Raw genomic sequence first — 15,497 nt, 5'->3', positions numbered from 1 at the left:
TGGCGGCAAGCAAAGCGGGGAAGTATATCGAAAGTCTTTGAGCGACTTGCGCTGCCATGCCTGCCGACGCGCCAGAATGCCGAGAAGCCCCGAGGTCGCCCCCGCCCCGCGCCTAGCCCTTTGAGCGTGGGGCGCCGGGGAGGTGTTGAGTATGGCAGGAGGCGAAAGAAATGCTTGGGGTGTTGGGAACGTGACAAGGCACGCATGTGGCGCGGGAAATCCCGCACGGCCCCAACCCGAGTGTCCCTAGCCGATGCGCCTGCGCGTCGTAGCGGCATGGAGGCTCTGACGGGGCGTTACACGCCTATTAGCTCCCAAGCGTACGGGGGCTCAGCCCATTTTCCAGCTGTACAAAGCTGACACCCCTTGTTTGTCCGTCGGGCTCTTGGCCTTCCAAGCTTGCGACGATCCTGATGATAACCTTTGAATGAGAAATGCAAGAGTTCTTTGACGAGGGAATCAACCTGAACGTTGCGCGTGCGATATGTGGTCTGTTCGATAATGCCTCTGGCTCTGACTGCATCATACGTTTTGAAGTAAGCAATCATACTGACAATGATGGAACGCCTCACGCGAAGAGAAGGCGGATGGACGGCGACGGGCGGGACGTCTGTCGCGAGCTGCGCGCGCACTCGTTTGTGCTTGAGCACGCATCGGAGTTCTTCAAGGTGAAGGTGAGATTGCATACATGCTGTCGAGCTGTGTCTTGCAGGGCCCTCGTGTGCGGGACCCTCCTAAGGCGCCCTGGCCCTTGCGCGCCGTTCCTGCTGTCCATGCACGCACCAGCGAAACCTGCCCGCTGCCCGCACGCCCCCGGCCCATGCTGCAGCTATCCACCGATGTCGGGCGTACAGAAGAGGCCGGCGTCCCCAGCCCCTCCCAGCGGCGCCTGCCGCCCGCGGCGGGCCTTCAACCCGCGAGCACACACCACGCCCGTCACAGCCCCAGCCACACGCCAGTCCTTGTCGTGCCTGTGGAAAGCCCCGAGGAGGCGGCCGCGGCGCGGGCGGTCGTGGCGTTCTGCTACACGGGCCGCGTGAGCCTGCCGCCGACAGCTGGCGTGCGGGCGGCGCTGCAAGTGGCGCGGCAGGCGGCATACCTGCAAGTCCAGGGCTGCGAGATGGCGGCGCTTGACACGCTGTCGCAGCTGCTGTACCGTACACGCGCACCTAGCAAGCCGGCTGCGAACAGGACGCTGGCGGCAGCTGCTGCTGCTGCGGCGGCGGCGGTAGGCCTTGGAGGATCGGGTGCAGCTGCGCTGCGCGCTTCCAGCCCTGCAGGCGCGTGTGCGGCGGATGCCGCGGCGACAGCAGCACCAGGAGGAGGAGGCGATGCAGCGGGAGGGGCAACAGCTGCATCGGCGGCCCTACCGCCGCCGCTCGAGTTCTTCACCTGTAGCGACCTGTGGCTCAGTGCAGACACGGCCAGCGGCCAGGTGTATGCGCGCTTCAGGGACCTGACCGCGGTGGCGGCGGAGCGCATGGTGGAGCATTTTGGCGACGCGCTGAAGGTGCGTGATACCACTGTGGTGTAGTTGTGTGAGTTAGATGCATGGGTGTGCGCAAGGGTCTGACTGGCGCACTTGGGCAGCAGCTGGCGCGCGGCGAACCCGCTCTTGCGCTTGCACGTAAGGCGTCTTGCATTGTACCGTTTGTGACATACCGTAGGGTATTCTTCGCTTACCTCAATCATAGATTATGCTCTTGCTCGCCTGCGTTGTTCGACTACCTAAGTAGTTGCCTGGGGTGATGCCAGGTGTTCAATGACGACGAGCTGTTTGAGCAGTTCATGGCGCTGCCGGCCACCGCCGTGGGCGCCGTACTGTCCTGCAGCCGCTTCGGAGCGGACTGCGAGAACACCATCCTGCACCTGCTGGCGCGGTGCGTGGGTGTGTGGCGTGTGCACTCTGATGATGTGGAGGCGCCTTGCTTGGCGCAGGCGCGGGCGGGTTGGCAATACCGGCGTTCCCGATCGGATTCAAGAGTCCTGGGAATGTTGCTCGTGCGTTGGGGACTGGGGAGCGGGTGGGCAGACAAGGCGGTATGCGACTCATTGCGGTGCCAAACAGGGCAGGAGCAGCTGCGGCACAAGCAACACTCATGCAAGGTCCGCTGCCCTCCATGTTTCCTTCCTCGTGCTCTCCTGGTGCAAAGCCATCTCACGCCGTACCCCTTCGGTACCCCTCGCCGTACCACTTCCCTAACTACTCATGAATGTAACCCCAAATCGCCCTCTCTTTCTAAGACTGTTGCCGGCCACGCTGCAGGTGGATGGGCGACAACCACGCCGCCGCATCCGCCGCCGACCGCGAGAAGCTTTGCCGGTGCGTGCGGCTGCTGCACCTGACGCCCACCTACCTACACGCCTTCCTCCCCGCACTGGCTGCCGACCACCAGGCCGCGGCGGCCGCGGCGGCCGCAGCCGCAGCGGTAGTGGCAGGAGCTGCTGGGGCAGGAGTCGCAGAGGCTGGTGCTGGGGCTGGGGCTGGGGCTGCGGTGGTGGCGGTGCCAGGTGCGGCGGCGGGCGCAGAGAGGCATTGCAGCCAGCCTGCCGGCGCAGCCGCAACGGCAGCGGGCGATGCTATGCAGGAGCAGGACGAGGACTCAGAACCTGGGCCCTGCGGCTGCAAGCGCGGGCACGCAGAGTCCGATCGCCCGGGCGCCAGCCCTCCAGAAGGCGGCGACGCCACTGCAGGCGACGGCGGCGCCGCCTCGGAAGCAGGCACCACCGGCAGCGGGGCGCCGCCACTCGGCTGGTTCCCCATCACGCCCGCTGAGGCAGCTTTCGTCGCCAACCTCGCCGCCGCGCGAAGTGAGCCCGAGCGCCAGGCGCTGATCGCCGCCGGCAGCCGCCGCTTCGGGCGAGACACCATTGCCAGTGGTTGGTACTCCCCTGGCCGCCGGCAGCAGTACCTGTCGGGCGGCGGAGGAGGAGGCGGGCGGATGTACGAATGGTCGATCTCCCGGTCAGACCTGGAGGAGGAGCTGGAGGGCAAGGCGCCGGGGGAGCGCTTTCTGGTGGAGAGCCAGGATGAGGTGGCGGCACGCGGGTTCGTGTGGGTGCCGTACGTCAAGGGAAAGGTGGGCGAGTCCGCAGCGGCGTTGTTCCTCCGCGCGTCGCTGCCTGCGGCATTCGAGGTGCCGGGCTCGGCATTGAACGAGGGGCTCACGCCGGCGGTGATGCCGCTGGATGCGGAGATGAGCGTGCAGCGGGTGGTGGGGTGGGAGGAGGACCCCTTTGTGGTGCTACGGGGCCCGGCGGCGCGGGCAGGGCGGGTGCGGAGGGACGTGCGGCTGCGGTTCTGGGCTGACGGGGACGTGTGGGTGCTGGGCAAGGGCCGTGGGCACAAAGCGCTGCCGCTGCGCGCGGGCGTGGGAGCGGGGGCAGGCGCGGGTGAGGAGGAGGGCGTGCTGGCTCCGTGGGGCGAGTACCTGCGTGATGGGGATATCCGGGGCACGCTCACGATTCTGCCGCCCTCCGACCTAGTGTGACCATGCACCGTTTTGGGCATGGGGCATCGGCATGGCTTGCATCTTCCAAGGGTAGGCCGCCGCCGCTGGCGAGAAGGGCCCTAACCACGCCAGGGACTTGCACTGCGTTCAGAAATGAAGGTGCGCGGTTGCACACTGCTGCTGGGCAGTCAAGTGGGCAGTTGCCAGGCTGAGGGCACCGAGTGTGACCGACTTCATTATACCGGCATACCAGAGACGGCATTGTGGCATGAGCATGATGGGGCAACTCGGAATGTGATACATCGCGCCGTCTTCGTCGTCTTGTTCGTTCTGACATGACCCGCGTACAAACTGATAGAGGCAGTCATGGCGACGTAGCATAACGGTTCCATTACAATAGGCACGTGACCCCCATTCCCTGTGTTTCCGGTAGCGCACATAATGAATGCGGTCAATGGCCACACCGCAGTGTCCACACGCATGAGCGTCAGCATATGTACGTGTTAAGATTAAAAAGGGCCCTCAGCTACATGAAAGTCCATCCGGGTCCAAGTTGGGTCCGGGTCATACATTTACTGTCACAGTGTCATACGAAAGGCGCTCAATCATCAGCCGGCAGGCACGACCAGAATCCCTTCTGCGCGAACCTCTTGAACGAAGTCCTTGTCCGCAAAGAGTTTCTTGTCCGCAAAGCCTCATATACATAGCGGCTCAATGCTCCCGACAGCCTTGCAATCTTTAACCCAGTTCAGCTGCTGCAACCGGGTGTTCATGCTTAGCACAGCATTGCGTCCACGCGGCCCGCCACTGCGAACCCGTAGTTGCGCTGCACAGCCGCCCAGTCCACCAGACCCACCCAGGAGGACAGGTAGGAGGCGCGCACGTTGCGGTAGCGCAGGTAGTCTGTCGGTTTGGACGTGGGGGGGGGGGGGGCGTGCGGGGCATGGGGGGTTAATGGAAGTGTTTGAACCGTGACCAGAGAACGGGGGGGGCGGGGGGCGCTGTCTATGCAGATGAATGTGTTCATGCGTGCGTGGGCCTCAGGAAGGGGCCTTCAGCGGGGAGAGCGGCAGTTGCTTCAAGCGCACACCTGGAAAGTATCCGAGGCACGCACAGCGCACCTGACACATTTTTGGTTGCCCGACCGAGCAGGTGCACCTGCACTACTCCTGACTGACACAAAGACTCCACACACACACACACTCACATGCGTGCTCCCAGACGTCCACGCCCAGGATGGGGACGCCGCGGCGGGTCTTGTCAGTGGTGTAGCCGTCCATCAGCGGGTTATCCTGAGGAGGTGGCCGAGTTCATCACAAGGGAAAGGCGTCAGCACTAGGTGCGAGCGGGGGGCGGCGAAAGCTGGCAGGCACGTGTTGGCAGGCAGACAGAGTAATATGCGTGTGCGCGCGCGTGCCATCGCTCATGGTGTCGGCACAGCAGCACAGGGTGATGCGCCACCTTCATCCCATACGCAGTTCCCCTGTACCGGTACGCACCTGGTTGGGGCTGGGGACAATGGCCAGCTCGAAGCCCTTGCCTGACTCCTGGGGCCGCACCACCAGCCAGGCCCAGCCCGAGCCGAACACGCCGGCACCGGTCGCACGCAGCGAGTCCAGCAGCGCCGTTGCGTTGCCCCACTTGGCAGCGATGGCAGCCTGTTAAGGCGGCACGTGGGGTGGTGGACGACATTCATTTTGGCGGGGGGAGGGGGGCATCAACATGCCAGGTGCCGAAGTGGCGTGAAAGGCGTACATGCGCGCAAGCAGTCTTAATTGACAGGGGCAAGGCGGGGGCAAGGCGCCACCCCACAAGTGTGCATCTGCCGCGGCCACTGTACCGTAACTACCCACCTTGAGAGAGGGCACCCCCGCGCGAGGCGCGGCGTCGGTGAGGACGGTGGCGGGGTTGGAGGAGTTGAAGGTGGTCATGATGCTGTAGGCAATGAGGTGGGGGGGGCGAAGTGGGGTGGGTAAGAAGACAGTGCCACGGTTGCGGCACGTGACATCGAGGGAACCCTGCAGCACACGCAATCGCTCCCGGGGGCTTCGTCGCCCTGTGAGCCACACGCTGGATCCAGGGTTACAGCCCACCAGGCTCGCCACGCCCCCCTAGCTGTGCCACACACGCCACGCCGCGCTGCAGCCGGCGCCCCCTGCACCCACCGCCAGAAGTGGGCGTGGTTCCACAGGCTGCCGGCGTTGTTGCGCAGGGCGGTGCTATCGGCGGCGGCGATGGCGTACTTGCGGTTGAAGCGCCTGGTGCCGATCTGCGCAGCATGGAGCGAGGGCGGCAACGATCTCACGGGGTGGAACCGACAACAAGTGGAATCATAAACACGCTGGGGTCATCACCCGCCAGCTACCCGCCACACTGCATCAAAAGCACATGCACGCGTGGCTTCATCTGCGGTTGCGGCTGCATGCATCGCGCCCCGTCCCCCCCATGGATGGTTATTACTCCCCCCTCCCCAAGCTGTTGCTTACCTGGCTGACAATCTCCGACAGCGACAGCTCGCGCAGTTCGGGGTAGCGAGCCAGCACGCTGTTCACGGACGTGACAGCAGCCTGTGTGCGTGTGTTGCGAGGGTGACGGTGTGTGTGAGTTGGGGGGGGGGCGGCAAGCGGTAGGCTGCGGCACGCCGCGTGTGGGAGTTCGGCGCACGCAGCAAACCGGCCACGCATTACACTGCCCGCATCGACACAACAGTCATCCCACTCGGCCACCCCGAGTGTAGTAGCCGAGAATGAGGAGCGTGTGCCCGTGCGCGGTGGTGGCGTTTGGCATGCATGGATGTCGTACCGTGGCCCTCTTCACTCCTGCCATGACACACACCACCCACCCAACACCATCACCCCCACCACGACCTGCTGTCGGGACCTACCCCGACGTGGCGCTGGGAGTGCAGGAACATGGTCTGCAGTTCGAGTCAGAAAGTTACATGGAGTGACAGTGTCAATGCAAGTGGACTTGTGGAGAGCACTGCTGGTTGAGAGTCACGCGAGCGCAGTGTGCCTGGCTTGCGGCAGGTGAGGGCTGCATAGCTTTTGAAACACGACCCGCTTACGTCACACGATCTACCCAAATCAAATACGAGCAAACAGAGTGGGTGGGAACGCGTTGGTCCGCAACTGGCGTCCCAGCAGATAACCCCTTGCGCCCCAGCCTTTTCCCCACCTCGTTGTCGATGGCAGGCATGTACGCGTCGTAAGCCAGTGGTAAGCCGGGAATGGCGTAGGTGCCGTTCACCTTCAGCTGGCACTCGACTGGGTACGGCTGCCTGAGGGGCAGCAAATCGAGCAGAAGCCATGCGTGGCGGAAACATGGGCCGCAAAAGCACGAGCAAGCATCAACGGAAGAGACCCGGAGAAGCTCAGAGCTCCGCCCGTGGCTGGTGGATTACTTTGTGCCAAGGAGCTGCGTCGGCAGGTGAGACGCTAGTCGCGACGAGGCGTTGCCAGTTTTGTGTCCAAAATGCACGCGGCTGACCGCGGTTGACCGACAACGAGCCCGGCGCCCTTAAGACCGCTTACCTCTTGGTAGCGCTTGCGAGCACAGCGCACACCAGGAGAGCAGCCGCTGCCAGTTGGCTGGCCAGCAAGGCCCGAGTTTGCCCTGCCATTGGTTCTCACCAAAATAGACCGAGCGGTTGGTCGAGCGAAAGGCAAGTCCGGAAATCTCTCGTGGATGTTGTGTATAACGATCAAGTTATGTATAGGCGGCAGTGGTATCCGTGGCCAGGATATATGCGTCGGCCAGGTTACAGCTCGAGCGCACGCCATTCGCCAGGTTCCAGGCGAGTTCCCCATCGCCACGCGAGCCCAATCTTTTACAGCCGCCGCAGCTCCGTCCTTCCATTCCGGTACCCTTCTTGATGAATGCTAATAAAATGTCACGAGAGGGACGTACGTTGAAGCGAGCGTCGTCCCCCCCGCCGGCAAGCGCGTGTGGCCACACGCCCAGCCCACACTTTTTAACCGTAACTGTGCGAACATGAAAACCCAGCTGAGTTGACACCTGTCAATGCGTGAGCGCAGCTCACGCTGTATGTCTGCCACATATGTTGCCACTCCTGCACAGATACTGCGTTCCGCTGACGGACACGTTACTTCTTAACGCAGACGCAAATCGCGCGTCTTCCACACAAAATACTTCGCATGTTTTCCACCCCTCGGCTCGGCACGCTTTCGCGGCCCAGAGCTCAACACCCAAAGCCGAAGCACCCGCGCGATTTCGGATCATGCTCGTCGTCACTGTCCACATACGCTGCCGCCCGCCGCCCCGCGCCACCGCCGCCGCCATTGGTCCGCACCGCCGAGCCATTTGCCTTGGCAGCGGCGGCCGCCGCCGTCGCAGCCGCGGCTGCCGCCGTCGCCTCGTCAGCTCGCCGCTTCGCGTCTGCCAAATCCGCCTGCAGCCCGAGCGTGTGCAGAAAAGCAGTCTGACATCACTAGCCGCCATGGCTGAAAGGCCTTCTGCTTCTCGCCCGGCCGCTTGGGTGCGAGGGGCATTCCCAGGCCCTCCTCTCTGGTTTTAGCCCCCAACCTAGTTTCCCAACCCACCACCCAACCCCAGTTGCCCCACGCCTGAGCGGCCTATCCGTGCAGCTCACCTGCCACGCCCCGGCTGCCCATTCCTCACCCCGCTCCACCCTCCTTCCCCATCCCTTCCCCTGAGGGACCTTACCAACCTGCCTTGCCACTGTCCCATCACACACCATCCCTTCCCCTGAGCACGCATCCCTTCCCCTTCACTCCCCACCTGCAGCATCGCCACCTGCCGCTGCGCCTCCGCCACCTGCGCCCGCGCCTCCAGCGCCGCCCGCTGCCGCTCCGCCTCCGCCTTCGCCGCCGCGCGCTCCCACATCTCCGCACCCAGGCCTCCGTACTGCTGGTGTGTGAAGGCCAGCAGCCGCGGCCACCGCGCCGCGCCCACAGTGGCCGCAACCACGCCGGCGACGCCCGCCTCCACGGATGCGGCGAGGCGGGAGAAGTCCTGGCCACCCAGCCGAGCCTCCTGTGGGTCGTGGAGTGGGTGCGGGTGGGGAACGGGTGCTGGATGAGCGGCATGTGGTGAGGGCTGTGGGTGGTAAATGGGCGATGGTTGGGTGGTGAGGGGCCGGTACGAGGGGTCTTGTGTGGGCGGCGTGAGCGGGGTGACGCGTCACAGGTGACGAAGGACACGCCGGCCGTCAACAATGCGGGAGCGTTGCGTGCCATCAACAGACCGTGGCTGTGCTCGGACTCCCTGTCCCGACCCCCAACACGGTACGCCAAGCCCCGGACACACACACACACACACACACACACACACACACACACACACTTCCACCTTTGCCTATAGGTGAGCTCGACTACGACCAGCGGGCGGGAATCTGGGAATTAGGCGTGCTGGGTAAACGTTGTTTAGCGCGCCCAGGGTGCGGAGCATGGACGCATACAGGTGCATCGCGGGGTCAGGCCGAATGGTCGCCCGTGGGGTTCCAGGCTTATCGCGGGTAAGTATGACTACCTGGGTCACGACAGTCACGCGACGCTCGGTAAAATGGTGGGTATCGGTAAGTAACTCCGTCGCGTCATTGGGCGGGCTTTCGTTTCGTTTTTTTTAACACACACACAAACACACATACACACACAAACACACACACACACACACACACGGGGGTTGGGCGGGCTTTCGGTTCGTTCTTCAACACACATAGATACACACACACACACACACACACACACACACACACACACACACACACACACACACACACACACACACACACACACACACACACACACACACACACACACACACACACACACACACGCACACCGGTGGCGGCTCAGCAGCAGGTAACTTCAACACACAGGCTTTCTTCAAAGACGCACATCCGCACCGTGTGCAGCTGCCCCGCCAGCTCCCCCAGCTGCCTCTCCAGCGCCTCCGCCGCCACCGCCAGCCGCCGCTCCCGCACCGCCTCGAAGGCCAGGCTGCAGGCCGCCACGAAGCGCTGCTGCCAGCGCCGCTGCAGGCCGGGGTCGCCCACCGCGCGCTCCTGGAAGGCCGTGGTGGCCGCGGCCAGGGCGCGCTGGGTGGACAGACAGGGAGGCGGGGAGGGTGGTGGTGGGGATGGTGGGGTTAACGTTGAACCAATCCCGTAAGGAAACAGTCGCGCGGCAAGGAGAACTGGGGATGGTGGGGGTCAACGCGAGCACGGCATGGTCAGGCAGGGCCCGTGGGTGGAGGGAGGGGCAAGGGCCGTCAGTGCGGGCAGGCACGGGTGTGCAGAAGGCGACGGAGACTGCTGGCGCCGCCCTAGGGCCTAGGAACTCCTCCCTCTCCTCAACCCCTCTCTCCACCCCTGCCACCTGTCCCGCACTTCCCTCTCCCCTTCCATATAACCCACCCGGACCCTCCCCTACCCGCACCCCCCCACACACACATGCCCCGTAAACCGTCGCTTTGCTGCATCGCATACACTGTCTTTGCGCAACGTTTTCCTTGTGCTCTTTAACACACATGCCCTACCTGGTGCTCCTTCTCCAGCAGTTGCTCGTCCGCGGGCGTGTTGGGGTCGAAGGCGGCGCGGTAGGCGTCCTCGGCCGCGTAGCAGGCGGCCCGGCACTCGCCCTCGGCAACACTCTGAAGGGGGTGGGGTGGGTGTTGGGGTGGGGGGCGGGCGGGTGGTGGGGACAACGGTGCACTTGCAGGCTGTACGGGGTTCGCTCTCATCACCTCATTCATCGCCGCAGCACCTCTGTCTGCGCCAGTGCGCCGCTTAGGACCGAGCCCCCTCAGCCCAACCCTGACTTCCTGCCCTGGGCTTGGAAAGTACTCGCTGGGCTTGGGCACATAGCCCTTCCCCATCTATCCCCCGCCTTTTTTTCTCCTCCCTCTTTTCCCCTTCCTCCTTTCCCCTCCCCTCCCCCCGTGTGTGTCGGCACGAACGCACATGCCAGGCGGTGTGTATGGTGGGCACGGCGCCCGTGTTTATGGCCTTGACGTACGCCTGCGCCAGCCCCGCCAGCAGGGGGCCGCTCAGCAGCTGTGTGCCCAGCCGCTTGGGCTGCGCGCGGGCGAAGATGGCGGCCGTGAGCTTGGACACGCCCTGTGGTGTGGGGGAGCGGAGAAGGGGAGAAGGGGAGAAGGGGAGAGAGGGAGGGATCGGTGCCTGAGCCGAACGGGAGCTGGCAAGAGATAAAGCGGGGTGAGGGTGAGGAAGGGGTGGGTGGGGCCGGAAAGCGCAGGGCCGGGCGGGCAGCGCACGTCGAGATGGGGGCTGTGGTTGGGGTGGAAGCCCACCACCAAAACCCCGCCCCCACGCCCCCACCAACACCCACCCACCCACCCACCCACCCACCCACCACACCATTCACCCCCTCACAACCACGCCCATGCCCCCCACCCACCCACACGCCCACTCCCCTGCCCCCCCCCCCCAAGCACCCCCCCACCTCCACAAACTCGGGCCGCAGCTCCTCCTCCGGCAGCTTGTCCAGGTTGCGCAGCGCCTCCTCGTCCGACACCGGCCGCACCAGCGTCACACACTCGCGCTCCTTGAACAGCGACTTGATGGACTCACGGATCTGTGCGTGTGTGTGTGTGTGTGTGTGTGTGTGTGTGTGTGTGTGTGTGTGTGTGTGTGTGTGTGTGTGTGTGTGTGTGTGTGTGTGTGTGTGTGTGTGTGTGTGTGTGCGGGCGGATGGGGGAGGGTGGGATGCAAGGATGTGTGTGTGTGTGTGGGGGGGGGGCGGCAGTTCAATTCAATCCTGGCATCAACCTTTGCCAACCAAGAACCCATAAAGCGAGGCAGGAGCAGGAGGAGAGTCGGCGTGTATTTATGCAGCCTCTGGGGAAGCACCACGTCAAACGGGGATCCACACATGGCACTGCACACATCGGTTCTGCCTACACACATTGCTGAATGCCCACCGGTCTCTTGCTTGCCCGGTTTGGGAAACAGCTTTACCGCCCATCCTTCCCGATCTCCCCAATGAACTTCCGCCAAACCCCACCCATCCAAACCCCCACCCCCCAGCCCCACCATGTTCTTCGCCTCCACCGCCGGCCCGCTGCCCGCCGTGGGCATGAGCGCCGTCTCCAGGTAGTCGCGCGGGGATTGCTGCGCAGGGGAGGGGGCAGGGGGCAGGGCAGCGCAGGGCAGGGCGGGGGGATAGAGAGCAACCGTTGTTGTCGCACGCGCGGTTAGGCACGGTGTGAGGGGCTGAGGGGCGAGTTCGCGTCAGGACGAGTACCCGAACCCCTGTCCCGCCCCTGGCATGTCTGACAGTTGGACCCTGCCTCGAGTGGCGCTACGGAGTACCGGTGTCACACCTCGTAACCCTCCACCCAGGTTGGCCGTGGCGGGGGTTAGAAGGTTGCAGGCAGGCGAAGCCGTTGGGCGACGGAGACCGTGTACTTTGACAACCCCACCGGTGGCTCGCGCTTTCGGTTGGCTTCGACAAAGCCCACCCCGCCTGGTGCCTGGTGCAAGCAAGAACCCCCCCCCCCCCACACACACACACACCACCACCACCACCACCACCGTGCCCTCCCACACCCCCACCTCGTGTCCCCACCTGGGACGGATGGAAAACCACTCCTCTCTCTCCCATTCATACACGTACCCCTCCCGCCTCCCCACCTTGACTCCGTGCTCCCCCTCCAGGTCGTAGTAGAAGTCCCGCAGCAGCCACATGAAGCTGGGGGTGAACTCGGACAGCGCAGACACCTCCTCCAGCAGAGCGCTACCGGCAGCGCCGCCGCCAGAGCCGCCGGCCCCCGTGCCGGCGCCGCCGTTTGGCGAGGCTGCAGGCCCAAGGCAGTGAGGCCAGTTGTCCAAATCAGGCTGTGATAAAGGAGAGACGCGCGAGCAGCGCAAACCCGCAGGGATACCATACGGCACTTAATTTCTTTCGCTACCGTCGCTCGTCCAGGTAGGGCTCCTCGAGGCAACCCAGACGGGACACTGCACCTCCCCACCGACACGCCACGGCACGCCACCCCACGCCCTGCTCACCCTCGGAGCCTTTCCCCTTCCCCTTCTTCTTCTCCGTCTTTTCCACTTCCGCTGCCGCCGGCGCCTCCGCCGCCCCGCCGCCGCTGCCTGCCACCGGGCTGCCGTGCACCCGGATGCGGCGTGTGAGCTCCGTCACCAGCGCCAGCCGGTCCAGCGCGGCCTCGTCGATTCCACCCATCTGGGTTCGTCAGTATGAGTGGAGTGAGTGGAAGCAGTATAGCACATGAGTAACACGCCCATGCAGCAGGCAGGAAGATAGGGGGTGTCGGGGAGTGCGCGCATGTTAGCTGTGACCGTGGCTGGGATATAGTATGCCCCCGACCCTGCGCCTGCACCGCCAAAGCCCTTTCCTCGGCTGCACCGCCCGATGAGTGCCGCAGATTGCAGAACCAGATACATGTGTAACAGAATGCAGAACTTGCACCAGCGCGTCAGTTTGCTGAACAATAGACCTCTACAATACCCGGCCAGGACACCAGCTGGCTCGCGGACGACCTGGAGCTCCGGCTTCGTAAGCCAGTTTCTGCCCCTTTTGGCCCCCGACCCAGTTGGTAACGGGCTCGGATGTTGCAGAACTGGGTTGGCAGCATAACCTCTGGGTGCTGGGCACCCTTGCTTGGTCGGACTGTCCCTTCTTGTAATGTCGCATTCATAACCTCTCACACGTAGTCGCACATGCACCAGCCCGCAAGCACACGCCCGCACCTGGTTGAAGACGAAGAGGCTGGACAGCAGAACCGCCAGGCTAAACAGCGACACGCCGTCCTGCGTGGTCTGCATGAGTGTCAGGGAGCGCACGGGCAGTGACCCACTTAAAGTGTGCAGTATGCGACGCGGCTGGTCTGTGCGGTGTACTGGGCCCAAGGAGCGCAACCCCACGCGCACGCGCACCCCAGCCACCACCTGGTTGTAGGCGTCAATGCCCTCGGTGTCCAGTAGCACCTGAGAGCGGGTGGAGGGTTGTGGGGCGGGTTCCAGGCATGTGTAGAAGTTGGAAGAGCGCAATGCTGACGCGCAGCGTTGGCGCAGCGTTGCAGAGATTGCACACCGATGACCCGATGACCCGTGGGGGCGGGAACGGAGCGAGAGTGAGAGTGAGCCAGGGCCGTATGCGGTAGTGCTCGGCGGCACGGCTTCCCAGGCCACCGGGCTCTACACCTCCGTCGTCAAGTACCAGCGCCGCGGCAGCCGCTGATGCTGGTGGACTGCATTCCCATCGGGGCCGGTCACAACCCCACATGACCACAATCACAGCGCCGCTGTTCCTTCCCTGGTGCTCTTGAACGTCCCCCCATCGGTTAACTTTGACGCTGGGTTTGCTTCTAGCAACCCCAATCGGTTCCTTACGGGCTTCGGTCAACGCCCGCACGCCAAGCACGCACGCACCAGGTAGTAGTTGCTGCCGTCAAGGGCGGTGCGCCGCAGCGGCTGAGACCACATCCACAGCCCTGCAGCGCCAGGGCGGCAGCAGGCGGGGCAGCATGTGGGGTTAGCGAGCGCGGCCATCAGCTGTAGCCGCTTTGCAGGAGCCACAACTCACAAGACCCTCCAACGCATGGACTGCAACGGACACAGGCGCAGCCTCGCTGTCAGCATGTCTGCATGCCTGACGAGCCCTGGTGGCCAGCGCAGGTTGCTAGCGTCGCCTACATCCCAAGCGCACGGCCCCATCGCCTGCACCAGGCAGCTGTTCAGCTGGTCGGCCATGCCAAGCCATGCCCGGCCCCAAGAGCCGCCCGACCCAAATGCCCACTGCAAGCTGCCGAAGCTCCCAAACACCACCCCGCACCCTGGACCCCGCAACCCGGACCCCGAACCCGGCGGCCCACCTTTTGTGCATGGGCGGTAGCTGCTTGCCACTTCGAACCCGGCCGCGCCGGCGGCGCCCAGCAGCTTGTTGAGGATGTAGGATTTGCCTTCGTGCGCGGGAAACAAAGGGAGGTGTGCATGCAGTGCATGAGTTGCCGTGACGTGCGGGCAGGGGTTTGCGGATGGAGGGCGCCAGGACGCAATCGTCGTGGCGTTGGTCATCGGGCGCTGGCCCACGCCGATGCAGCACCTGGCGCCACCTTCCGGCATTTACAGCACTCTAGACACCAATACACCAATACACCCATACCCATACACCATGACGCTGGTCACTATTGACGAGCAGCTGGTGGCCCTGGACGTTGAGACTGTAAAGGCGTTCCTTCACACGCTCGCCGTTTGCCTGCGTACCCTCACGGCCAGCACGTTGCAAAGCAGCGCACCTGTTCTCGCTCTCCCACATACAGCGACGACAGCGATGGGCGCCTTTATCCGCTTCAACACTTCAAGCGCTTTCTCCCCTATTGTCCAAGTCCCCTCGTTGTGCGCGATGAGTTGCAACGGTTCTCCCCCTGCCGCTGGCGTCGGAACATCAGACCGAGCTCCCCCTTCACCGTCTCCGCGGGTGGCCATGCTTGGCGATTGCTGGCGTTGCTCGCGTGTTACTGGAAGTCGACAAATTGCATTTCGTCACAGGCCACCAGAACGTATGTGTTGACTATGCAAGTGAATTGTCCAAACAACGCTTGTAAGTTGTTTGCCTAGCAGCGCGATAAAAGATAGGGTGCGGAATAAGAAGCTTTCGTGTCAAAGTACCAGGTCGCTGGATGCGGGAGTTCTGTATGTATGCTGTATAGTTTGTTTGTTCCAGGTGGTCAGGAGTTTGGGTACTAGCGTGCGACAAGGAAACTTGCTGAGCTGTCGCTGCACCCGATGAATCCAGGCACAAAGACGATCAGACGACGCTTTCTAGCAGTGTAAGCGCAGAGCCCTGCATGCATCTATGAGTATGTGGATGCTGCGTGCAATTTCCATTATGCTGGGCATCGCTTGGGAAGGCATTTGCTCCCCGCCCCCTGCCAAAGCCAACCCCCTCCGCGCGAGAGCCCGCATGCCGCGAGTCCTTGATGTCTGCTGACTGCTTGTCCAGCATCCACCCGTTGCAGGAACTGGCCAAGATCGCGATCTGATGACGCCGGTACTCTGGGCTGGATTGGGCGCGGTGG

General features: G+C 63.7%; 3 protein-coding genes across 4 annotated transcripts; 1 reads left to right on the top strand and 2 right to left on the bottom strand.

Annotated features, from left to right (window-relative positions):
- Positions 1 to 379: 379 nt before the first annotated feature.
- CHLRE_16g676100v5 (uncharacterized protein) lies at positions 380 to 3,695 on the top strand. The gene is made up of 4 exons (XM_043071290.1): positions 380 to 674; positions 830 to 1,510; positions 1,756 to 1,880; positions 2,267 to 3,695. Exons 1-4 carry the CDS (start codon positions 588 to 590, stop codon positions 3,489 to 3,491), a joined length of 2,118 nt encoding a protein of 705 aa, XP_042916094.1. The 5' UTR covers positions 380 to 587; the 3' UTR covers positions 3,492 to 3,695.
- A 40-nt stretch (positions 3,696 to 3,735) lies between these two features.
- Positions 3,736 to 7,149, bottom strand: CHLRE_16g676150v5 (uncharacterized protein). The gene is made up of 9 exons (XM_001695895.2): positions 6,986 to 7,149; positions 6,630 to 6,732; positions 6,337 to 6,369; positions 5,939 to 6,019; positions 5,618 to 5,721; positions 5,306 to 5,387; positions 4,952 to 5,110; positions 4,660 to 4,744; positions 3,736 to 4,355 (listed from the first exon to the last, which is right to left on the bottom strand). Exons 1-9 carry the CDS (start codon positions 7,072 to 7,074, stop codon positions 4,228 to 4,230), a joined length of 864 nt encoding a protein of 287 aa, XP_001695947.1. The 5' UTR covers positions 7,075 to 7,149; the 3' UTR covers positions 3,736 to 4,227.
- Positions 7,150 to 7,200: 51 nt separating this feature from the next.
- CHLRE_16g676200v5 (uncharacterized protein) lies at positions 7,201 to 15,419 on the bottom strand. 2 transcript variants are annotated; one of them, XM_043071293.1, is made up of 14 exons: positions 14,715 to 15,419; positions 14,292 to 14,378; positions 13,849 to 13,910; positions 13,366 to 13,404; positions 13,168 to 13,236; positions 12,463 to 12,640; positions 12,088 to 12,251; positions 11,488 to 11,565; positions 10,898 to 11,029; positions 10,396 to 10,551; positions 9,972 to 10,085; positions 9,340 to 9,531; positions 8,214 to 8,468; positions 7,201 to 7,863 (listed from the first exon to the last, which is right to left on the bottom strand). In XM_043071293.1, the coding sequence occupies exons 1-14, from the start codon at positions 14,902 to 14,904 to the stop codon at positions 7,654 to 7,656; spliced, it is 1,926 nt and encodes a 641-aa protein (XP_042916092.1). In that variant the 5' UTR covers positions 14,905 to 15,419; the 3' UTR covers positions 7,201 to 7,653. The 2 variants fall into 2 exon arrangements, with proteins under 2 accessions (XP_042916092.1, XP_042916093.1); XM_043071292.1 differs by having other exon boundaries at positions 13,168 to 13,404.
- Between the last annotated feature and the right edge of the window lie 78 nt (positions 15,420 to 15,497).

Source organism: Chlamydomonas reinhardtii, chromosome 16 (genome assembly GCF_000002595.2).
Source record: "Chlamydomonas reinhardtii strain CC-503 cw92 mt+ chromosome 16, whole genome shotgun sequence".
In the NCBI taxonomy this organism is placed as follows: Eukaryota; Viridiplantae; Chlorophyta; class Chlorophyceae; order Chlamydomonadales; family Chlamydomonadaceae; genus Chlamydomonas; species Chlamydomonas reinhardtii.
The sequence above is the reverse complement of the archived record's forward strand: the minus strand, read 5'-3'. Positions and strand labels throughout refer to the sequence as shown.

Coding starts and splice junctions, on each gene's coding strand:
- CHLRE_16g676100v5 (XM_043071290.1), top strand. CDS start 588: ATGGACGGCGACGGGCGGGACGTCTGTCGCGAGCTGCGCGCGCACTCG. Junction 675..829: donor CGGAGTTCTTCAAGGTGAAG/GTGAGATTGCAT, acceptor CCCATGCTGCAG/CTATCCACCGATGTCGGGCG. Junction 1,881..2,266: donor ATCCTGCACCTGCTGGCGCG/GTGCGTGGGTGT, acceptor GCCACGCTGCAG/GTGGATGGGCGACAACCACG.
- CHLRE_16g676150v5 (XM_001695895.2), bottom strand. CDS start 7,074: ATGGCAGGGCAAACTCGGGCCTTGCTGGCCAGCCAACTGGCAGCGGCT. Junction 5,722..5,938: donor TGTCGGAGATTGTCAGCCAG/GTAAGCAACAGC, acceptor CATGCTGCGCAG/ATCGGCACCAGGCGCTTCAA. Junction 4,745..4,951: donor TTGTCCCCAGCCCCAACCAG/GTGCGTACCGGT, acceptor CCACCTCCTCAG/GATAACCCGCTGATGGACGG.
- CHLRE_16g676200v5 (XM_043071292.1), bottom strand. CDS start 14,904: ATGGCCACCCGCGGAGACGGTGAAGGGGGAGCTCGGTCTGATGTTCCG. Junction 10,552..10,897: donor TGCGGCCCGAGTTTGTGGAG/GTGGGGGGGTGC, acceptor CCCACACCACAG/GGCGTGTCCAAGCTCACGGC. Junction 10,086..10,395: donor CCATACACACCGCCTGGCAT/GTGCGTTCGTGC, acceptor CACCCCCTTCAG/AGTGTTGCCGAGGGCGAGTG.